Source organism: Delphinapterus leucas, chromosome 1 (assembly GCF_059928025.1).
Source record: "Delphinapterus leucas isolate spDelLeu-1000000601 "Yukka" chromosome 1, BTC_Dleu_Yukka2, whole genome shotgun sequence".
Classification (NCBI taxonomy): domain Eukaryota; kingdom Metazoa; phylum Chordata; class Mammalia; order Artiodactyla; family Monodontidae; genus Delphinapterus; species Delphinapterus leucas.
In genome coordinates, this window is record NC_143129.1 from 20797095 (window position 1) to 20822458 (window position 25364).

The window sequence follows — 25364 nt, forward strand, 5'->3', positions numbered from 1 at the left end:
CCAAGTCACAAGACATGTGTGGCATCAGTGTCAGCGTAGGACAAAGCAGATAGAAGTCAGAGGGCATCTGACTTTTGAAAGACCTGAAAGCTCGAACCCCAAGTGCAGTACACTTGAGAACGTTTGGAGAACGGGTGACTACAAGTGGGAGGGGTACTGCTGATCCAAAACAAGTGATGGCGAGAAATCTGCAGTGGGAACTGAAGGGACTGGAGTAGCCTAGCTTCTGGGAACTCTCAAAACTGATGGACCAGGGCACACATCCATGGCAAGACCCCACGCTGAGGAGACACTATGGAAAGTGGATGGGCAGAATGCTGTTTAAAAGAATATGCTTAAAGACAGAAATTCTGAAGCTGGGGTGGGTTTATCACTGGCAATGAAAAAAATTCAATCTTTCCAAAATTTATTCCTAGATAACATTAGTAAACAATACATTTCAGGAAGGTTAAATTTCATTTACCAGTCCCTGAGTGATTCGTTCATTCACTATTACGTAACCTTGATTAGCACAGTGCCAAGTACATAGGGGCATCCCCTAAATACTTGTTTATTGACTGGATGAGTTATTTAAAAGTAATTGTTATAGCATTGAAATGTGCTCAGGAGGTACTTCAAATATTAGAGAACTATAAATCACAAGTTCTACTCGGTTTTGGTAGATTTAGTAATATCTGGAATAGGTTCTGAGAAAATATTTACTCCAAATTCTCCTTCATTCAAATGTAAAAATAAAACATATTCAGTTTTAAAAATACTTGTCTCAAAGAAGGATACATACCATTTTTAAATACTGAAAATTTTTGAATATACAAACCTATATCCAACATATGTTTAGTATATTCCAAAGTTGAGTCCTTTGACTGCCTATGACCAAATCAATCAGACCTATAGAAATAAAAGTCCCTGAAGGACAAGCCCAGGAATCTTCATTTTTAAAAATTTCTATTGGTGATTCTTATGAACACTAAGATTTAAGAACTAGCTCTTTAAGTACTTGCTACCTATTTTGTCACTGCATTATCAATTCCTAGGGACTCGCTGTTACTCTCTTTTCTTCTAACTTAGTCTTGTATCTCATCAAATTATTGATAGGTCCATCACTGAGCATCAGAGAAACACGGTCTTTCTGAACTGATTTAACACTGGAGCATTTATATTATTAAGCATCTAAATGTAAGCTCTGGAAATAGCCTGGTTTTAGCATTTCAAAAAAAAAAAGCATCTATGAAATACCTGATCATTTGCAGCTGCTGGTGCTTCTAAGGAAAAAATGTGTATATCTCTATTTGTCTATGTATGTATCTGCCTATCTATTTATCTACCTGTCTGTCTATCTATTTATCTATCTATCTTTATACAGTATATTCTCCCTGCTAGGAGCTCACTCAGCCCTAAGAAGTGGACCCTGAGAATTACTCCATATTTCTAATATAGACACAATGACTTCTTTCCTTAAGCTTCTGCCTCTCTAGAGAAGAAAAGTCCACACGAATGTAACAGGCTACCTTTGTAAGGTATTCATTCCACTTCAAAATTAAATGAATCTGCAGTGGTTTCTGCCACATATAAATGTCACAAATTGGAGAATGCCAGGTGAATAATGTACATCATAATACTTGTTTCCGTTTAAGTGTTTTGTGATACTGCTGTTTATCACCTTGCTCCGCTATCGAAAATATTCATTAGAGAGGAAAAGCTTCCACACTGGTGTAAAACCAAGATGTCTTTTCTTTTCCATTCTACAATGCCTGTCATTTGGCAGGCTGGTATATTTTTATAGCTCCCCTCCCCCTCCAAAAGGCATTTCTGAGAAAGTGCTTTCCAAACTTCACCACCATAATCTCTAAGGAGAGTGCAGAAGGGTAAAGTTCTGAAGTATGCTCAAACAAAGTGATAGTAGCAACGGAATACTTTTTTTTTTCTCAATCTTTTGAGTGTTCAAGACGGAAAGCGTGTAAAGAGATTCCCCACATATTGCTCTTCCCAGCAATGGTTACATACTTGAATGGTTTTTTAAGAGGAAGTACTATAATTATAGTCCTTCTACTTCGCAAAGGGGTATAATTTCATAGTGCATCATCCTTTCCCCCTCTGGTTTAGGTCTACTTCACTCAGAGATTATAAGCTATAACTTGTGAAAGATGCATATGATATACGTCACACCATGTTAAATTAAAGCATTTCATAAATGTCATCTGAATGGCACAGCTGTACAGTGTGGTCTTATTGTAATTTGCTGCAAAATTACTATAGTGGTTATTAACGGGATGGGGTTTTGACTTTATCAAAATGAAAGATCTCACAGTAGCATTTAAAAAATACTTCCAGCACGAAAAAATACATTCTCCACGTGTTTAGTTAATTTTGTACAGAAATAGGCTTTTAGGAAAGTTAAATCATTTGGTTTAACAATCTTTTTTGTTTTATTTTAGTAAAAATGATCAAAGTTGCTGTGAACCTATAGAGTAGTATGCTTGCCTACTGTACTGTTAGCTTATTGAATCAGTGAAAATGTGAATTCCAAATATATTAAGAGATGTTTATCTGAGATGATAAAGAAACTAAATAAATCAGGCTTTTAAAAAGTGCCTTTACAAAATATTCAAATTAATTTATGTGTAAGATAATAACCTGAATCCTTGGTACACATGAAGCACCAACGGGGCTACATTAACTCATCAGTATCACCCAAATCTCCACTGGAGAATTGTATTGGTTCTAAGAAATTAGTTTGCGACTGAATTATATACACATTGTTATTTCCTAAATATTTAGGATTTTTTAATAGAATTAAATTAATAAGATTTGGAATAACAAGCCTAAAACAAATGGATGTTTCCTTTCTACTTTTGGATAGTGTACATAAATATCCAGTTCAGCAACCTGCTATGGATTTCTTTTATGTGCCAGGCACTTTAAGAGCCAGTGTTTCTAACCTCAGGTTGGACTCTGGAAACAGATAATACAAGTTTCGAATTTCTGCTCTACCCCATTATTACTTGTGTGATCTTGGAGGTGTTGCCTCACTTCTCCGAGGTTCACTGTCCTTAACAACCCAATGGATAAATCGGTAACTACTTTACCAACTTTGGTAAGGACTGAATTAATTGACCAAACATCCTTGGCATAATACTTTGTACATGGCAAGTGCAAAACAAATGGAACCTATGAGATTCTTACTGGTTAGTTTCTGTCCTCATGCACTTTTAGCAGCATGTCATCTGTCTGCCAATCTATCTTACACATTTCACAATGTGGCACTCCTATGCATGGCACCTAAACCGCGTGTGGGTAGATCAAGGTAGAGACCAGTTCTGCAGCACACCAGGATCTGAAACACTCCCCAGTTCTGCAGAAGACTGGAGGGCCTAGTGCCCTTGCCACGGGTTTGCCCTTGATCCTGGGAGCACACCTGCCTCTGGAAATGCTCAGCACATTGGGTTGGTGTGCCAAGAAGGAAGGAGTCTGGCTATGTTCTGTTCCTGAATAAATCAGTATCATCAAAAACACATAGAAAGGGTCCTTATGATGCACTAATATTTAAAACATACTTACTATATCTATATCTAAATAGATAAATTCTAAGTGAAGTAAGTCAGACACAGAAAGAATATCTATGATATTAATCATATGTGGAATCTAGTTTTTTAAAATGATACAAATGAACTTAGTTACAAAACAGAAAAAGACTTACAGATATCGAAAACAAACTTATGGGACTTCCCTGGTGGTGCAGTGGTTAACAATCTGCCTGCCAATGCAGGGGACACGGATTCGAGCCCTGGTCCGGGAAGATCCCACATGCCGCGGAGCAACTAAGCCCGTGCGCCACAACTACTGAGCCTGTGCTCTAGAGCCCACAAGCCAAAACTACTGAAGCCCGCACGCCTAGAGCCCGTGCTCCGCAACGAGTAGCCACCACAATGAGAAGCCCGCGCACCGCAACGAAGAGTAGCCCCCGCTCTCCGCAACTAGAGAAAGCCCGCGCGCGGCAACGAAGACCCAACGCAGCCAAAAATAAATTAATTAATTTTAAAAAAAGAAAACAAACTTATGGTTACCAAAGGGGAAACGTGGAGGGGATGATAAATCAGGAGCCTGGGATGAACATACACACACTACAATATATAAGATAGATAACCAACAAGGACCTACCGTAAAGCACAGGGAACTCTACTCAATATTCTGTTATAACCTATATGAGAAAAGAATCTGAAAAAGAATGAATATATGTGTGTGTATAACTGAATCACTTTGCTGTACACCTGAAACACAATATTGTAAATCAACTATACTCCAATAAAATTTAAAAAATAATAAAGATGTACTTTTTATTTATAATCCCAAATAAATAAGGTTTTACTTTTTAATCATAATGTACATATGTATACATTATATCTATCCATATATACATACATATACATATATATGTATCATATGGTGGCTATCTCGCTAAAAGCCTTAAAATACTCCTAGTTTGAAATTGCCTTCAAGATCTATGATCCCGAAGCTTCATCCATGCAGTTTTGCTCTTTGCACTTGTCCCGTCTGGGAGCACCTAGAGGGGCAGTGATTATTGTCTCATTTGCTTGTCCCTGGGGCCTCTCCCTCATAGGTGCTCATGAACGAGACTTCCACGTTGCATGCAAGCTGGTTCTCCTCCCACCCACGTCCAGGCCTCTTTTGCTAACACGTGCTGACACGGTTGAAGCAGACCACCTTCCACAGCTGCCTCTGCCACTACACAGGATCCACCCCCAAGCAGGCACTGCCATCAGTATTGGTCTGGTAACCCCAAGGTGCTGATGAAGTACTATATTCTCAGGGATTCTCGTTAAAGAGAAGCCACTCTATTGTGAATGTATCAATAGAAGAAAACATACTTCTCACTGTTGGGCTACCTTCTGTCACATGGGCACCAAGCAGAGATGACAGGTTCTGCATCCTGATCCATTCTCCTCTTCCCTAGTCCACAGCTGTAGCTAGAAAGTGGCTCCCTCACTAGGGACTACCTTTGTCCAGCCCTCCATTAAACTAGTGTAGCCATGTGACGTGCTCTCCCCCAACAGGATCGTATCAGAAGAGACGTGTGCCTCTTTTGGGCCAAGACCTTTTAAAAGGTGGGAGTTGTTTCTCCACATTGTCTTGTCCTTTCCTAGTGAAAGGCAGAGCTACGGAGTGGAAGAGGCTGTGCCCTGGACTGTCGTATGGAGAAGAGCCACCAGGCAACCAGGAACAGCTGCCTTGGAGGGGTTAGAGAAACAAGAAATAAACTCCTATATTGTTTGGGTCACTAGACATCTCGGGGTCTATTCATTACATGCGCTTAGCTTATCCTAACTACTATCGGGAGCAATGCAGTTGCAAGCCTTGTTATTACCTCATATTTGTTAGTTAAATCAACAACCACTTATTACCTAACATGTCTGCCCAAACTATCAGCACTGTTGAGTCTGACCTTAAATGCCTGAGGTATTCTTACTCGGCCAAGTTTGTATATCCTGGCCCTTGGGATGAGTTCATTCCCAAGGAGGTGACAGATGTATCCAAATATGTGGTACTCAACTTAGGCTGAGGCTGGGAACGTCACCGTGGTCGCAGCTTCATCTATTTTACCTTCAGTTTACCACAACTTTGAATCTTGGATAACGTCTTCAGAATGAGCCTTTCCACCAAGCTCAGCTCCATTTCCTCCTTCTCTTCGCATGTGCACCCCAGCACCTTTATCCCTATCTCTGTATCTGGCCCTCTACATTCTCAGGTTGATCACTTAACACTCAGTTTACCAGCTGCAAGAGAAATGTTACTACCCATCTCTCCTTAAGTCTCTGAACGAGGTACCACATGACTTATGACCAAATCTCCATGTCTTTCTTAAAGCTCCACATAAACTCCCCACCTTTCAAATCCTTTGCCATCCTAATGCTTACAGCCAATACCCATACATCATACTATTCAAGGTCAGTCTCCTTATAGGCCGAAGAAACCTGTGCATTGCTTCTCTTTGTACACTTTAATATTGGGGTAACACAAAATAAAAGGCAATATGTTTCTGGACTTTTAGATATGTTGTGGTAATTAATGACAAATACTTAGTTCTGAGCAGAGGAGAGAGTTGATGAATTGCAGGAAACATTATGCAGAGAAAGTATATCCTGCTCCATTTTTTAATGTATTTCCTTGACAATTATCACCCTGGCAGATCAATCAATTTTCACAAGTAGGGTTCTTATTCCTTACGATTCCATCTTCCATGGGTCGAATCTGGAAATACTTCCGTCACTGATGCCTTTCCATTTCATCTAATTCATCTCAACCACTCGACTCCTGCCTTATTAATTTCTTTTTTAATGTCTCTTAATCATTTCTCTCTCTTCTGGCTCTATTACAGCCGTTTATTGATGCCTTCTTGAGTATTGCAATCAACCATTCTTCTCTCTCTTCATAAAATTACAACTATATTTTGGTTTTCAGCCGACTTTTAGATTCCTTCATTCACTGTTTTTTATTTCCATTGTTTTAAAAAAATGGCTTAGGTTAAATCTTCTGATTTTTGAGGACATAGTTTAGGGTACACTTTGACTGCAATTTAACAGGGGCTCAGCATTGTGGAAAACTTAGAAAACCATTTGGCTTTAAGGTGGAATTCAGAGGATAGGAGAGGGTGAATCCACTCCTGACCAAGTGTGTGCAGGAGGACACACTCACATTTACCACTCCCCAACACAGGTCCACATCCAGATTCTTTTCTCTATGCATCTTTGATAGACAGTTTTCTAGCAACTTGGTTATTAAAGACTGGTCCACAGACAGCAATGAGGCATCACCTGGAAACTTTCACAAATATGGAATCTTAGTCCCTGCTCAAGACTTTCTGAATCAGAATCTGTCTTTGAAAAAGCATTTGAGAGATTCACGTGCACATTAAAGTTTGAGAAGAATGGCGCTGGCCGACCTCCTACATCTTGTCTGTTGTGGCTTTACTCTCACGGTTTCCTCAGCCAGGGCCAAGAACACGGCAAAGTAAAGGAGAAAGAAGGGAAGAGAGATGGAGAAAATCCCAGGCAGAAAAGCACTCAGACAGCATTGCCTGAATGCCTTCTGCATGAGGCAGGCCATACGTTAGGGCCTTTCTCTCGAATGTCCTCACCACATCAGCATCACCTGTGCACATAGGTCAGGAACAGGCTGGGATCTCTACATAAATGTACTTTAAGTAGGACCTTCATAGGTCCTTCCCCAAATACCTCAAAATAGTTTTTTAAAGCATCAGCCAGGCCTGGGGCTCTATCTGGTTCCTTCTGGACCTAAGTCACACTAGATAAGGAAAAGGGAAAGAACGTTCAACCTCCAACTCAGGATGTATATCCAACACCTCAGGCACTGAATGCAAAGGAAACAAGAAGTGCAGTGACATTTTGGGAGACACATTATGCGTATCTCTACTATTAGCCAAGGCTGCTCATAAGACGAATGGATTTATTTTCCCCAGTGCAGTAATTTTTCTTTTTTTTGGGCCCAGATATATCTTTTGGGTACTGAAAGCTCTCCCTTTAAAGATACATAAACAAAACAAAAAGTACACAGATACACTCCCACATACAATCTAAAGGTATATATGGATGCCCTAAAACTCATCCATGGTAGCCCTAGGGATCCCAGGACTCTATATTAAGGAATCCTCAATAATAATAACGACTCTTCTCCATTATCTCCTGATAATATTAATATTATTATGTGCTTTAGATGATCTATGACTTTGATGGTCTTGACTTTGGCATCAGCAATTTTAGGGTTTAGTGACTCAGAGCATTACTTCATGCCATTTTCAAGATCTTGGCATTCACAAGAGGAACAATTACAATATTTCTTATGGAAGAATAAGACAAACATGCCATACCTTATGAGACTGGATGGAGTTTCAAATGACAACTGCCAAAGGGGAAGTTTCCTTTCAGAACACAGAATGCACAGCACAGTCACTCAGGCCATTTGGGGCTGGCTTGGTTCCTAAGTTATTATAACAAAATGAGACTTCAACTACTGCCTAATTTCCTTCTGTGCTCCCTAATATTATTAAGGATTGTAATTGCATGAATTTTTAAAAATGGGCTTGAATTTAATTTTACAGTTTATAATTCTGACATTGTTGACAGCTTTTTTAGGGTGTATTCTGTTGTCCCGTTGAAAATGACGGTAAGCAATTTTAGAAATCTTTTATAACATTATTTAGGCAAAGGTGTACTTGACGCTATATTTCCACATATAATAATAATCCGTATAATTTGTGTCTGTACGTGGAGCATGAGAAAACAAAATAAAAATTAGGTAAAATGTAAATGTGATTTAGAGGTGGAGAATGTGGAGGTTTTAAATTCACGAAAGTGTTCTATCACTGTATCTACCTTCAGATTCCTATATGTAGCTCTTTCTGGCTACATGTCAGATTTCATGAAAATCCTCTTTATTTTTTTCTGACTATAAAAATTATCAACAAAGCAAACTAGTCAGAAAAAAAGAAAAAAATGTTTTTAAAACAAAGAAAAATGTTAATTTTATAAACATCTTTCCTTTCATGCATTTTTAAATTAGATTTTTGTACGTAGAAAATGACACACAGAAGCCTCTTTTTATTTTTTTTATTTTTGCAGTACACGGGCCTCTCACTGTTGTGGCCTCTCCCGTTGCAGAGCACAGGCTCAGGCCATGCAGGCTCAGAGGCCATGGCTTACGGGCCCAGCCGCTCCGCGGCATGTGGGATCTTCCCGGACCGGGGCACGAACCCGTGTCCCCTGCATCGGCAGGCGGACTCTCAACCACTGCACCACCAGGGAAGCCCAGAAGCCTCTTTTTAAAAACGCCTTTTCTATTCTTGTCTCTCTTTTTCTCCTATTCTCACTCCTGAGATCAAAGTCCATGTTGTAATATATACTTTGTACGTTGTAATATGTCCGTACTTTTTTCCTCTTACTACTGAATAAAATTCCTTTGAGTGGATATATTACATTTTATTTATCCACTCATCAGTTAATGGACATTTGGATTATTTCTACATTTTGACTATTATGAATAAAGCAGCAATGGACATTCATGAATAAGATTGTATGAGGATATATTTTTTCTTTTTGCTTGGATATATAGCAAGGAGTTAAAGTTGCAGAGTCGTATGGTAACACTGTATTTAATATTTTGAGGAACACCAGACTTTTCCAAAGTGGGTGCACATTTTACATTCCCACCAGTAGTCTGTGGGAATTCCATTTTCTCCATATCCTCATCAAGACATGTTACTATCTGTACCTTTAATGATAGCTATCTAAGTGAGTTTGAAGTGGTGTCTCATTGTGCTTCTGATTTGCATTTCTCCTAAGACAAATAATCTCCACAGCATTTTTTCATATGCTTATTTGCCGTTTGTATATCTTCCTTGGAGAATTGTCTATTTAGATCCTTTACTCATTTTTTAATCGAACTGTCTTTTAATTATTGAGTTGTAAAGTTTTTCTACAGACACTAGAGACAAGTCTCTTATTGACTATACGCTTTGCAAATACTTTCTCCCATTGTTTGGGTTGTTTTTTCATTTTCCTGATAGTGTCCTGTGTAAAACAAGTGTTTTAAATTTTAATGAAGTCCTATTTATCCATCCTTTTGTTCCTTGTGCTTTTGGTGTCATATCTAAAATGTCACCGACTAATCTAAGGACATGAAGATTCACATCTCTATTTTCTTCTAAGACTTTTATGTTTTTAGCTCTTACATTTTATTCTTTGCTCCATTTTGAGTTAATTTTTGTATAAGGTATGAAGTAGAGAATCCAACTTCATTTTTTGCATATCAGTATCATTTATTGAAGAGACCATTGTTTCTTCATTTGTCTTGGCACTCTTGTTAAAAATCAACTGACTGTAAAAGTGATGGTTAATTTCTAGACTCTCAACTCTATTACAGTGATCTGGGTGTCTCTCCTCAAGCCACATCACACTGTCTTGATCACAACATTATAGTAAATTCCAAAATTGAGACGTGTGAATCTTCCAACTCCCTTCTTTTTCAAGACAGTTTTGGCCTTTTTTGAGTGCCCTGAATTTTAATATGAATTTTAGGATCATCGTATAAATGTCTGCAAAGAAGCCAGTTGGGCCTTTAACAAGACTGTGTTGAATCTATAGACCAACTGCCATCTTAGCAAAATTAAGTCTCTGATACATGAATATAGGATGTTTTTCCATTTATTTAGTGCTTCTTTAATTTCTTTCAACAATATTTTGTAGTGTTCAGAATAAAAGTTTTGGACTTATTTTATTAAATATATTCCAAAGTATTTTATTATTTTGATGCTATTTAAATAAAGTTGTGTTCTAAATTTCATTTTCAGATTGTTCATTGCAAGTACATAAAAATACCACTGATTTCTGTGTATTGATCATGTATTCTGCAAACTTGTTGAACCTTATTAGTTCTGATAGACAGTATTTTAATAAATTTGATAGGGACAGAGTAAAGGGACAAAGTAGGTGATGAAATAGCTAATCCCACCAGGGGATTTTAAGGAGAGAAAAAAGTATGGGAGACATCTGTAAGTTAATGATCACTCAGGAAAGCTGGTTTACTTAACCACAAAACCAAGCAGGCTTGCTAGCAACAAAACCATGCAACAGAAGCATGAGACATGCCCCCCACAAATAAAACAATGGTGGCATGAGACCCACATCCTGCCCAGTGAGTTCAGTAAGTTCATGATTCCTTGGACATGCTCCTCTGTGCACACTAAAGAAAATAAAAGGAAAAGGTGACATTATACTAAAACCTGAGATGATTTACCATTTTTAGCATATGTCACCGCCTTTTTGCTCATTTCCATTGTGCCATGACAGTCCCGGCTTGACCATGTAGGGACAAAAAAAGTCCCCCACCTGACATGGAGGAGGAACTGATGATGGAAGCCTGATGTCTACCCAAGAAAAAGGAAGAAGGTGGTCTTTCCCCCACTTCTCTCTTTTCCTTTGATTGTAAAACTGTAGCCCACTAAGTTCTTGGGGCACGGCACCCTCTCATTAGCCCGCTTGTAAGCCTCACAAGCATCCTATTCTAAAAAATCCCTTCTTATCTGTCACTTTGCCTCTCACTGAATTCTTTCTGCACTGAGACATAAAGAACCGGAGCTCCTCAGAGCCACCCAAAACACCACCTATCGGTTTCAGATTCCTTGGAATCTTGGGATTTTTTACCTACAAGATCATGTTATATACAAAGACAGACAGTTGTACTTCTTCCTTTTCAATCTGGATGACTTTTTTTTTTTTTTTTTTTGCGGTACGGGGGCCTCTCACTGTTGTGGCCTCTCCCGTTGCGGAGCACAGGCTCCGGACGCGCAGGCTCAGCGGCCATGGTTCACGGGCCCAGCCGCTCCGCAGCATGTGGGATCTTCCCGGACCGGGGCATGAACCCTCGTCCCCTGCATCGGCAGGTGGACTCTCAACCACTGCGCCACCAGGGAAGCCCTGGATGACTTTTATTTCATTTTCTTGCCTAATTTCCCTGGTTAGAACCTGCAGTACAATGTTGAATAGAATATTGTTGCCTTATTCCTGATCTTAGGGAGAGAGCATTAAGTTTTTCACTGAAAGTTTTCATTTATAAGTAGGAGGTCAGTTGTAGGTAGGTACTGTGTAGATGTTTGTTTTCAAGTTGAGGAAATTCTCCTCCATTACTAGTTTTCTGAGAGTGTTTATCATGAAATGGTGTTAAATTTTGTCAAATACTATTTCTGAATACAGTATTATAATCAGGTGACTTTTTTCTTTAGCCAGAAAATAAGGTGATTGTATTGTTTGATTTTCAAATATTGAAACAGAATGCATTCCTGGAACACAACCACCTTAGTCTTTAATTATTTTAAAATACTGCTGAATATCTATTTGCCAAAATTTTGTTTAAAACTTTGGCCTCTCAATTCATGAATGATATTGGTTTGTGGTTTTCTTTCACGCACTGTTGCCGGTCTTGTTTGCTATGAGGATAATATTTTCGTTCATGGGCAATCTTTAACTTTCAATTGGTTTATTAGACCAGTTACATTGAATGGTATTATTGCTATATTAAGGTTTAATAAGTCTGCCATTTTATTTTTTTGGTTTTTATTTATTCTATCTGTTTTTCAGTCTCTAGCTACTTTCTCCCTGTATTATTATAGGTTATTTGAACATATTTTATTTTATTATTTATTTTTTTTACATGAACATATTTTAGAATTCCATTTTGATTTATCTGTGGTGTTCTTGAATACATCATCCTTATAATAAGCCTTTTTAGTTGTTGTCTAGATATTACATTATATACACAGATATCAAAGTCTGGTAGTTTTTTTATTTTACCAATTCCAGTTAAGTATAGAAAAATTACTTCCCTTTACATTTCTTACCCTCTCCATTTCTGATATAATTGTTTTAAATATCTCCTCTAATATATTGGGAACCACATTAGATAGTGATTTAATTTTTCAACCGTCAAAAAATTTTAAAAACTCAAAGAGGGCTTCCCTGGTGGCGCAGTGGTTGAGAGTCCGCCTGCCGATGCAGGGGACACGGGTTCATGCCCCAGCCCGGGAAGATCCCACGTGTCGCGGAGCGGCTGGGCCCGTGAGCCATGGCCGCTGAGCCTGCACGTCTGGAGCCTGTGCTCCGCAATGGGAGAGGCCACAGCAGTGAGAGGCCCACGTACCACAAAAAAAAAAAAAAACCTCAAAGAGAAGGGGGAAAACGTGTCATATTTGGCCATATTTTAACTCCGATGTTTTTTATGCCTTTCTGATGTTTCAAGATTCCTTCATTTATCATTTCCTGTTTAGAGAAGTTTCTTCAGCCTAACTTTAGAGTAGGTATATGCTGGAGACAAATGGATGGATGCTTTAAAATCTTTGCATGATAATTCTAACATCTAAATCACCTTGATGCTGGTATTGTTGATTGCCTTTTTTCATTCCATTTGATATTATCCTAGTTCTTGTAATGATAAGTGAAATTTTATTGGAACCTGGACATTTTGGTGTTATGAGACTCTGAATCTTACTTAAGTCTTGCTTTAACAGTCAGGCCTCCTATGAAACTCTTCTGGCGAGTGAAGAGAGGATGTTGCCTCACTATTGCCTGGTGGGAATAGAAGTCAAGGTTCTCCACTCTGGCTCCACTAACTCAGTAGGGGAGGGTCTCCTTGTTACCACCGGGCAGGACTTGGGGTTCTGACTCTCCACTAGGACTCTGAAAACACTGCCCTAGCTGGGAGGGGAGAAACACCTCCATTTCAAGGAGATCTCACAGAATGTTTACCTATATCGATGACATCAATGATCAGAGAGGTCCTACCTTCTGAAATGTCATTGCCCTGGGTATGTTCATGTACAATTCCACCCCAAAATTAGATCCACCCCATGAGAGCTGGAGAAAGAGATCCAGAGCCAGTAGTGTACTGGAGCCATCTCCACTGTATAAGACCATTCTTCCCAAATTCATATTTGGTGACATCTCATTGGTAGCTTAAAATTGATGATGTGGGCTTTTAATTTTTCTCAGATACCCCAATGTTAAATATTTACAAGCACAGAATTACTAAAACTGTCTCCTACCCCAATAAAATGGACTTGAAATAGGAATTTGAGAAAAATTAGGTTTTAATTTCTTGCATACTTGAGTTGTAGAATTGAGGGACAAATCTGCCACCCTTTACTTCATATGGGTAATGACATATAAATGAAACTTTGGGAGCTGTAACTTTAGTTTACAGTTTTTCAGTACTATATACCAAAATTACTTTACCTTAGATCTTCAGGGAGAAAACATATTTAAGTGAAAAATTTATGTAATGCTTAGATTATTACAATAACCATTCTAAATGACCATCCGACTATGAGATTAGTGCTCAGACAGAATCTCTCTTCATTTACTTAACACTTATTAAATAAGTATTTATGGGGTGCTTATTATGTGACTGAAACTGTACTGTTTACGTTGGACAGAGAAAAGACAATGAAGTAAATAAGTGAATTTATTTAATTTGCTGAAGCAAATAAATGAATTTATTTAATTTGCTTAATTAAATAAAGGCTACAATGAAAATAACATGGGATGATGTAAAATACAGTGATTTGAAAATGTTCTACAACTGAGTGATCAGTGAAGAAATCTCAAAAGATACATCAATCTTTGAATTGAGACTTGAATAACAAGCAAAAGACATCCATGTTGAAAATTCAGGGCAAATGTGTAAGGGTGAAATGTGTAAAGACAGATTTTACTAGTCAACACATATAAAACTGTAATATGACTCTCTCAGAAAATAGTGCCTCAATATCACAATATAAAAACAGTAGAGATTGCCTTTTTAGTTATTTTTCTACCTCCCAGCTTTCCAATGAAGCATATCACACACTATGGTTAATCTGAAGGTCTTCAAATCTATATTAGCTCACTTTACATTTGGCTTTTATTTGCTAAAACGGTTTTTAATACATGCTCCAAGTTATATGACAAATATATTTTGCCTTGAAATAATTATCATTCCATTGTAACTTAAAAAAATTTTTTTTCTTTAACCAGACTGTGGTTTATGCTCTTGGCCACTGCATTCTCAACTATTTGCAAGAGAATATGTAATTATTAAAAATTAATACAATCATTGAATTGATTCTCCAAGGTAAATTTGCCTTTTATCTACTTTCATGTGGTAATATTATCAGAACAGGTAAAAAGCTCCAGCTGAAGACAGCACATTTAAGTATGGAGCTGCTTTTCCTGATGTATAATACAGTTACAATCTGTGTTCATATAGGTCAGACATCAATATTTGTGATGTTGGTAATTAAAATTAATAAAATGATAAAAACCCATTGTACTGTTAGATAGAGAAAAGGTTAAAAGAAATTTAGACCAGAGCTACCATAACTTCCATTTGGATCTATGTGTAAGTGACTTTTGCTATACTATCTTCTACAGAATTTGGGAGGAAAACTGTTCTTGTTTACTTAATATCACTTATTAATATTAATTCACCAGTTATTCCAAGACACATACTTAAATTACTTCATTGTTTACTTGGAACCCCAAGCTTCCACTTTTTTTTTTTTTTTTTTTTTTTTGTGGTACGCGGACCTCTCACTCTTGTGGCCTCTCCTGTTGCGCAGGCTCAGCGGCCATGGCTCACGGGCCCAGCCGCTCCACGGCATGTGGGATCCTCCTGGACCGGGGAACGAACCCGTGTCCCCTGCATCGGCAGGCGGACTCTCAACCACTGCGCCACCAGGGAAGCCCCCACGTTTTTTGACAACTGTAAAATGGACCGCCCAAGTAGCCTTATATTTTATATTCATATTAAAAGTTGCACAGAAACACCCCGAAAGCAGCCACCTCTTTGAAATGTAAGCACACACACAGAGGACTTCCTGATACAGCCCTCAGCATCACTGATAGACCATCTCCTAAATTAGTTTCTGGAAGAGAGCAGTTCTTTACCTTCAATAGTGAGAACTCACCTGATCGCACAGGAAGCTATTGTTTTTAGTGCCAACTTTATCACAGTCACAGGGTTTGCAAACATCCATGGCTGAAGGATCTGCACCAACTTGTCGGAAAAAGTAATCCTTACACAGCTCACAGTTCCTCCCTGCATCGGGGAAAGGTTATGCGTTATGACTTCCAATTCATTAAAATCAGCTGCATAATTCAAAATTAAAGACTGTATTCCTTTGAGGGAATTCTATAATTTTAGGGATGTCCATTTTAATGCACCTTTCATCTCTACCTGCCAATTTAGTGATTCACAGCATATGAAACAATGAACCTGTTACAGACTGTGCTCTACTTCATTAAACTCCCATCTGTTATATAATACCACACTTCTAAAAAGCTGTGCTTTGTGGGGGCCCATACATTTTGAAAGAGTTTGTTTCCAAACTTAAAATTCTTATTTCTAAGACCAGGTACTGAATCTAAATCAAATATGAGAAATTTCTACATTCGTGGCAGATGACAGCTCTACAGTTGGAAGCAAATAAGCATATATTATTCAAATATTTTTCCAGAACTAAATCTTATAAAATAGAAGACTGCTTTTAATGTAATTTATTATTTCATAGTTAATGTGATTAAAAGCAAATGCTTCTGTTAGTACTTATGGCCATTATTTTTCATTTCAAATATCAAAATAGAATTTTATATTTAGCTACATCAAATAAATTTCATATTAAATATTAGAATATCTTGACACATTAGAAATATGAGGTAATTCCTATTGTTTACAATTTATTATTCAGAAAATTTCCCTTTCCATTTTATATAAGAAAGCAATCTAAACTACAGGGAGTTTCTAAACTAAATGTGAGTAGCATATCAGATTACTGAAATTGAAATAAAACTGAAGGCTATCAATTCCCCCTTTAAACATGATGCACTCTTTCTCAAATATTGCTGAAACTGGCTCAATATTAGAAAACTATGAAAACAACTTAATCAAATGAAAAACTCACACTCTAATGGATCTTGGCTGTGGACAAATTAAATGGATTTATAATATGTCTAGAATATTTCCATTTCTATATGCTGAGGACTCCCAAATTTATATCTCCAATCTGAACTCTCTCCTTTATTTATCATTCAATGAATATTTATTGAGTGATTACCATGTTCCAAACTCTGTGCTAAGGGCTGAGGAAAATACAAACTGCACCCTTTTCACAGAGTTACCTTATAGTCTAGCAGGTAAGATGAATCCTAATTAAATTATTACAGGAATAAATATATATTTACAAACTGTGATAACCATAAGATGCCATTAAAGTATATAGATTATACTGATCCTCTCTGAAGCATCATGGAAGTCCTTTCTTTAAGAAAGGAGCTTCAGAACTGTGTTTCTGACTGCCCCAAAGAGAGTTTCTTCTTTGTTTCTTGGAAACACACAGTGAACTTGTCCAAAACAGAACTTGCCATCTTCTCCTTCAATTTGATCCTCCCGTATTTCCTATCTCAATGGCTGGTACCAACGTTGATCGTGTTGCTCAAACCGGAATGTCAGGCATAAGTCTTGACGCTTCTTCCTTCCCTTACCTACACTCTGCACCTTGCTCGGAAAATGCTGTCACTGTCTACCCTAAGAGTCTATTGGATCCACTCATCTCTATCCACACCACCTTAAATGTTTTCCCACATTATTTCTCATCTGGACCATTGCAATATCTGACTAACGTTTTTTCCCAAACCACTTTTGACCCTCTTCAATCCATTCTCCACTTTATAACCAGATGGGTCTTTAAAAAACACAAAATTCCTTTCCTTAAATGCCCTGAAATGGCATCTCCTTAACCTTAGGATAGAGAAGCCAATCTCTTTATCATGGTTTAGAGAGCCCTCCAGTATCTGGGCTCTGCCTTTCTTCCTAGTGCCTTTTCTAACAATCAGCCATTTGCACTTTCAACAGTTCTTCAAGGGCGCCATGTTTTTCTCTCCTCTAGGCCATTGCACAGCTGTTTCTCTTACTGGAAAACTTTCTTCACACTCCTAATCCCCAACCCCGCTCCTTCACCTGGTTAACTCCTACTATACTTCCCCATCTTAGCACTCATCAGGCAACTTTTTAATTGTTCCTTTAATAGGGTGCCTTTACCACCATGTAATAATCCATACAAAGACAAGAAAATTCATCATCTTGTTAATCCTTATATTCCCAGCACCTAGCCAAGAGCCTGTCCCACTTTAGGTTATCAATAATTATCCAACAAATTCATTCATGCTTCAGAGTAGCACACTTTCAAACCCATCAGACTTGGGCCATTATATTTTACAAATTCAGACATTGTCTATTTCTGCTTTTAACATATCAGCCTTTCAGAAAATAGTAATTTTTCAATGACTAGTCAAAATGCTGGATGGTTTTGGGGACAAGACTCTAATAATTATTTTATGCATTTAATGAACATTTTTAAAAAGAGTATTCCCTGATTACTAGAGTCCATACCAAATCTGAATGATTGTAAACCTCTCTACATGGGAATCCAGACATAATGGAAGATCAGAGGTCACACAGGAAACTTATTTCAAGGATATATATACTCAGAATAATACAGTAATTCCTGATGTATCCAAAATATATTCATGATCTAATCAAATGATGTGAACTTATTTAAAAAGAAAAAAACATTTTCCTGAAAATATATAGTCTAAGACTAGAGTGTTATATCTGAAAACTACCTAATCATTTGGAACATGAAGATTCAGTAAACCAGAGTGGTTTTCAAGCTTCATGGTATGAAAACACTTTCTTAAATAAGATAGCAATAACATAATTTAAAATAATATGCATTATATATAGAAGCACAAGGGCTTCAAGACCAAGTCAGCTTCTCTTATTTGTGTTATTTGCTAGTTACCTGTAGTGTTATGCTCACAGTCATCACAAACTCCTCCACCTCCTCTGTGGTGTTCAAATGGAAAGGGATCCACTGAGATGTTGTAATGGCAGCTTCTGGAATGGCTGTTGCATTCACAGGGTTTACAATTGAAGGCGTGAACTTGATCACTTTGGCGAAAAGGCTTGTCATTATAAAGAGGCAGGCAGTGATCACACTAGAACAATAAAGTAATATCAGAATGATAAATATATAAAGTTGTGCTTTGTTTCTTCTTATTTACATATCCGGCACTTTCACTAGATAGAAAGCTAATATCAAAGAGTTGAAAATCAGCAACTATTGTATTTTTCAAAGTATTTTATAAATCATCAATTAGAATATTACAGTCATGGTAGTGCAGAATTGTTAAAGTGACAATGCAAGCTGAAACCATTTAAAGTGATCTTAATAACCAATGGGGAAAATTATGATTGTTCCACAATCTGAAATTTTTTGTGAAAACATTAAAAGCTTGACTTCCAAGTCCTGCTTCCACAAATAAAGAGCTTGGAATTGCCACTCCATCATAACAAAAAATAAAAAGTTGAACAGACTGAAAAATCAACAACTCTCCCTGGATCCCTAAGTGGGGGACACAGGGCAAACATCTGTCCCCAAGATTGGAGAGACAGGCAAATAAAGGGAGTCTCAGCTATAGGATCAAAGACTCACTAGCAGAAACTTCCATGGGAACCAATGCTGGGGGAGAAAATCTGAATTATAATTGATATATTGCTGGAAGTTCACCATGAACAAGTCTGATAATTGAAAACTCCAGGGTAGTGTAGTTATAAGGGGCCCTCACCATTCTGTGAGATTTTCTTCCAGCGGCTTGACCAGGTTCTCACAGTAAATGAACTCAGGGGAAAATCCCTGGGTGCTTCTGGCAGAGGGATAAGAAAGGAAGCATTTCGAAGTACATCAGAGCACTCTGTTCTTAACGATATCTCCCTCAGGATAAATTACTTAACCAGAGCCTAACGGACCTACAGAAAGGAAATACTCAACTCCAGCCCCCTCTTGTCACTCTATCCCACCTAAAGGGGAGGTGGGCAGAGGGGACAAAGAGGCACACATGAAGTTCACAGTCCAGAGGCAAAGGCTTACTAAAAGACTGAAAACTAAAGGGAAATAGAAAATAGTAAAACTAACATTTAATAATCATAAGACTATAGAACACTTGCCCTCTCCTCACTACTCACCAGCACATTGCTAAAAACCTATTTACAGCAGTTCCTCTCACCTGGCACATCATGTCTGGCTTTGAAGAAAAAAATTACAAGGCATACCAGAAGGCAAAAAACACAATTTGAAGAGAAAAAGCAAGCATCAGAACATGACAGAGATGTTGATGTTAGAATTATCAGGCAAGGAATTTAAAATCACAGCATGCAAGAACAGATGGGCAATATAAGCAGAGTGAATGGAAATTCTACAAAAGAACCAAAAAGAAATGCTAGAGATCAAAAACACTGTACCAGAAATGAAGAATGCCTCTGATGAGCTTAGTAGTAGATTGGATAAGGCTCAGGAAAGAATCTCTGAGCTAGATGATATATCAATAGAAACCTCAAAAACTGAAAAGCAAAAATAATGAAGACTGAAAAATCAGAACAGACAATCCAAGGACTGTGGAACAACTACAAAAGGTGCAACATACGTATAATGGTAAGGAAACGAGAGGGAGAATGGAATAGAAGAAATATTTGAAACAATAATAATTGAGAATTTCCCCCCAACTTAATGTCAGACACCAAACCACAGATCCAAGAAACTCAGAAAACACCAAGAAAGATAAATTCAAAAAACCCCACTATACCTAGGCATATCATTTTCAAACTACAGAAAATCAAAGATAAAGAAAAAATTCAGAAAGAGAAACCAAAGTTAAAATACACCTAACCTATACAGTAACAAAGAATTATATCTAACTTCTCCTCAGAAAACATGCAAGCAAGAAGAGAATTGTGTGAAGTACTTCAAGTGTTGAGAGAAAAAAAACTACCAACCTAGAATTCTGTACTCTGCAAAATTATCTTACAAAAGTGAAGGAGAAATAAAGGCTTGTCAGACAAACACAAATTGCGAAAATGTGTTGTCAGTAGACCCTACTTGCAAGAAATGTTAAAAGAAGTTTTCTAGAGAAAAGGAAAATAATATACATCAGAAACTTGGATCTACATAAAGGAACAGTATCAAAGAAGGATAAGTGAAGATAAAACTGTAAAAACTTCCTATCAGTTACAAATATAAAGGGAAATAGAAAATAGTAAAATTAACATTTAATAAACTGTAATTTAATATTAGAAACTTTGAGAATTATTTTCCTTGTAAAAAATCATTCAGTATCTTGAATAATGCTTGCTTTCTTATTCTGTAAATTTCCATATTGAGCAAGCATCTTTTCTAAGCCTTGAGAATTGTCATACTCCTTTCTAAGTATGGATCAGCCTGCTTCCATCATTTTCATGTTTTTACTTTCACTGACGTGCAATATCTCTGAGATTCCTTTAATGTAAACTTTTTGTTGGCATCATTTCCTCTAGGACATCTTTACCTATTCATCACAACCAATGTCCTCATTTATGCTAAATTCACATTCATTAAGTTGCCCTGGCTGCATGTATAAAGTATTCCAAATGGTGACAGTGTTCAGCTATTTGTTCTCTAAAAAGAAATGTTTAATTGAAATTTCACTCCCAAAACATTCTTTCTTTCCATCTTTGTTGGCCAATTCTTCTTTTTTGAATATTCATATTTATAAAATATCGCATGGGTTTATCACTTAAAAAGAGGTTAGACCACTACAAGCTTCTCTGTGAACGAACTGATTAATGGATGTGCACTGACCAGTCACCAATAGAGTGAAAGAAGCTGCATGATTGGTCACTGATCATGATGTGCAACAGTTATATATATAATTTGTAGACTGACAAGCCAGCAGCAAAATTTGTATTTTATGAAGTTACTTACAGGTAATATATCATGATAACTAATATTTGAACCATGCTTTTAGAGGATTGGTGTTTAACTAAAACAGACCTGTTATGTACTGGATCAGTTAAAGGCTAGAAATTTTTTTTAATTAGTGCTTTTAGCATCTAATATACATACAATTTATGGAAAAAGCAAAATTTATTCCATAGATTAAGGAGCTATTCATGGGAACTGTGTTAAAATTTTAGCATAATTATGTACTTAATAAAAGTAATACTATCCTTTTCATAAAATAAATAAATGAAGTAGAAAATTAAAATCACTGATAATTCAACTGCCAAATGATAAGCTACAATATTTTAATGATTTTTTCAAAACTTATGTGTATTTTTTTCCTTTTTCTCAAAATTAGGAATACACAAAAACACACGTATACACACTTATAACCCATACTATTACATAGTCTCTTATTAAATATCATGAATTTTATTGCATTACTTATCATATTGTTCATAAAATAACTTATTTAGCCAGTCTGCAACTACAGCAGAAACATTTTGCTTCTTCTAATTTTTTGTTTTTCTTGTGGATATTACCTTAACAAAATTATAAGTGATAAAGTTGTATCATAAGAATGTAAATATTTTAAAAGATTTTGTGAAATATGACCACTTTCTTCTAGAAAAATTAAACTAATTTATAATCCCACAAGTAGTATCTGAGAATGTCCATTTTCTTGTGTTCTGCTCAACTAAAGTCTATGATTATCTCTTCACTATTTTGATTTTAGAAAAGTATCAATCACTATTTCAGTATGTATGTTGTTGATTACTAGTAAGGTTTTATATTTTTCATCTAGTTTTGATAAAATATAATATTTTTGTGAGAAAATTGCTCATTTTTATTTTGCATATTCATTTTTTCTTATTGCTTTTAAATATCTTTTCATACATTAGGTACATTTTTCTTTGCCTGTCAAATAGTGAGGATTTAGTTCATAATTTTCAATATATACTTATATTTTATTTTCTTTTTCTACTTCACTTCTACATTAATGGCCAAAAATTTTAGCACCATAGTTAATAAGTATGCCATAGTGGTGACCGTGGATGTATTTGTATTATTTCTGACTTTAATGAAAATGTCTTTAATATTACAACTTTTATAATGATGTTGACTATTGATTTTAGGTAGATGATCTTTATCACTTAAAAGGAGAAATCTCTATTCCGAAATAAACAAGGTGATTTTATATAAAAACAAAATATTGTCAATTTTATTAAATGTTCTGAATCAACTGACCTGTTGAACTGAAAAATTATGTTATAGGTTAAGAGGTTAATTAAAATCTATGCTTGCATTCTTAGAATAAACTCAACATCATTAATGGTAAATAATGGTTAAAGTTATGTAGGATTTCTGCATTTATAGTCATAAATTCTATTGCTCCATGTTTTTATACAGACATTAAAAGAAAGCCTTAAAACTTTAATAAGGAATAAATATGTATTTTTATTTATCAAGTTAATTTCAATTTCTGAATGAACAAATTTTCATTTTGTACACTAAAACCTATTATAGTTTGTCAAGTTACACTGCATTTAAATTATGATTGATTCTAGATAAGATTTGAAATAAATATGTACATACCAATAAATATGTACATTCTTACCTTTTTTTTTTTTTTGGCTATAAAACACTTAACGTGACTTCTGAAAGTACCCAACTTTTTCCATAGTCACATATATAAATTAGGAACCAGAAGAGTCAAACCACGTAAAATAAAGTATCAAAAAGTCTCCCCATATGTTCACAATAATAGCCCTTTGTTTTTTTTAATTAACATTTTTTAAAACCATTTTGATATTTTGGACAACAAATGTCATTCCTTTTTCTATTTTCTGCAATAAGTATCTACTATTTCAGAACAGTTTGACATATTTGATAACTATTATTGGAATAAACTCTAGTCAAAAGCATTTTTTCCAGTATTTATTTTGCCCTACTAGTTCATGGCTGAACAATTTCTTCCCTTAATATTTTTAAATGTAGAAAGAAAAAATATAAGAATTTAATTGTCCAATGTGCTGTTCTTTTATGGTATGCTGAAAAGTTTAGCATGAAAACACATTGGGTCTTTCTACTTAGCTGAGGAGGAAAAGAAAAAAGACAGAGAAGAGAATGAGAATGTAATATTAAGTCAGTTTTCATGTCAGGTAAGGCTGCATTCTAATTATTGATAAAGTATGCACACTTACATTTTGGCCTATTAAAAAAATCGGTATCATATTTGTCTTGGAATGAAGAGGATTGTTTTCCGCAAGATCATTTATAACCCTTTGGGCTGGACAGCTGTCCCTCTTCTCTTCTCTCCCTGCACTCTATTAATACCTTGACCCTGCTCCTATCACTTTGAACTCAAATGATTGGTTTGCTTACATGTATCTTTCAGAAAATGCAAGTTACTGATTTTTATACTCCTGTAGTCACCCTCACAGTAGGAGTTTAATAGACAATTGCTAAGCTGCTAACTGAAAATTCACTTCTAATGATACTTATTTCGAAACAAAGTCATTGTTGAAAAACTTTAGACAGGGATACAATGGGAACAATTAATAAACAGTAATGTTTATGTAAAGTGTTCACAATTGCATGGTATTTGATGACTTGCAATAAACCACCTAAAATATAAAATGAAACACATTTTGTAAAAGATATGTAGCATTCAGTAGGGTATTGTCAACTATGGGTCTTTGGCCAAAAAAAATTAAAAGTGGGGGAATTGACCTCTTTAAGTTCTCTCATCAGCAATAACCATTTGTAAATCAATTTATTTTGTATAGTCAAAAGTTAGAAATTAGGCATAGGCTGAAGTCAGACATTTTAGTTCAATTATTGGTACTGCCACTAACTGTGAAAAGTAACATGAACTGCATACTTTCTATGTTCTGGGAACTATATTAAGCATTTTAAATGAATTATTACATTGAATCCTCTAGGCTTTATATTATATGGTATCCCACATCTGATTTCTGTTCTTGATTTTGCTAGCCCTGTGTTTTTGTATAATTAATTCCATCTCTTTAAGGCTTATTTTTCTCATCTAACATGGGGGGTAATAATTCCTGCCTCTTAGAGATGTTGTAAAGTCCAAGTACTTAGCAGAGTGTCTGTCACATCATAAGCCCTCAGTAAACATTGTCTACTACTTTATTATTAGATTAGCAATTGAGGATCAAAGAGGATAAGTAACGTGAAAACTATCATTGAACAATAAGTCCCTGAGTCTACTTTAACTCTGAATCTCAGATTCCTCATCTCTAAAAGGAAGGCAATGTAACACAACACCTTAACTGTTACTGACTCAAAATAATCTGAGGATAAGTGGCAATATTTTAAAAATGATCTACAGCAGACAATAACACAACATTGTAAATCAACTATACTCCAATAAAAAGTTTAAAAATAAATAAATAAAAAATGCTCAACACAAAGCGTGGCACATACTATGCTTTGAAAATCTGGAAGTTACAAGATGGAGGAGGAGGAATGAGAAGGACAAGCAGGGTAAAAATCCAACAGAGGTGTTGATCTCAAGTTCAAATGAAACCAGCAGTACGTAAGACAGTCCCTATGTAATATATTGTCTACAACCATTGATAGGAGATTTTTTTGTGATCATAAACGTACTGGTCTGATTTAGACGATGTAGCCTACAGAGTGGACCAAGGAGCAATTTATGACCAAAATGCATTTCTGGTTTATCATCTGTAGCTACAACTACTGAGGAGGTCCCATCTACACTTCATTCCTAGTAGCCATCAGACATCACCAGAATATCATTTCTAGTAGCCCTAAGTGTGGATAAGCAGGATAGATGAATACTCACTCTGACCTCCTGGCTTTGGACAAGAGAAATGCGCTTATTACATTTTCTTCCCCAGGTCAATTAGTCATGCAATTAACCTCATTCCCAAAGGTTTAA

General features: G+C 36.3%; 1 protein-coding gene across 1 annotated transcript in view; it reads right to left on the bottom strand.

The window, feature by feature from the left end:
- The window catches only part of USH2A (usherin), a 777251-nt gene that overhangs the window by 637700 nt on the left and 114187 nt on the right, over nt 1-25364 (bottom strand). Inside the window, exons 9-10 of the mRNA XM_022579226.3 lie at nt 18422-18617; nt 15530-15660 (exon numbers count right to left, since the gene is read on the bottom strand). Coding sequence (XP_022434934.3) covers nt 15530-15660; nt 18422-18617 — 327 coding nt within the window. The remainder of the gene's footprint in view (nt 1-15529; nt 15661-18421; nt 18618-25364) is intronic.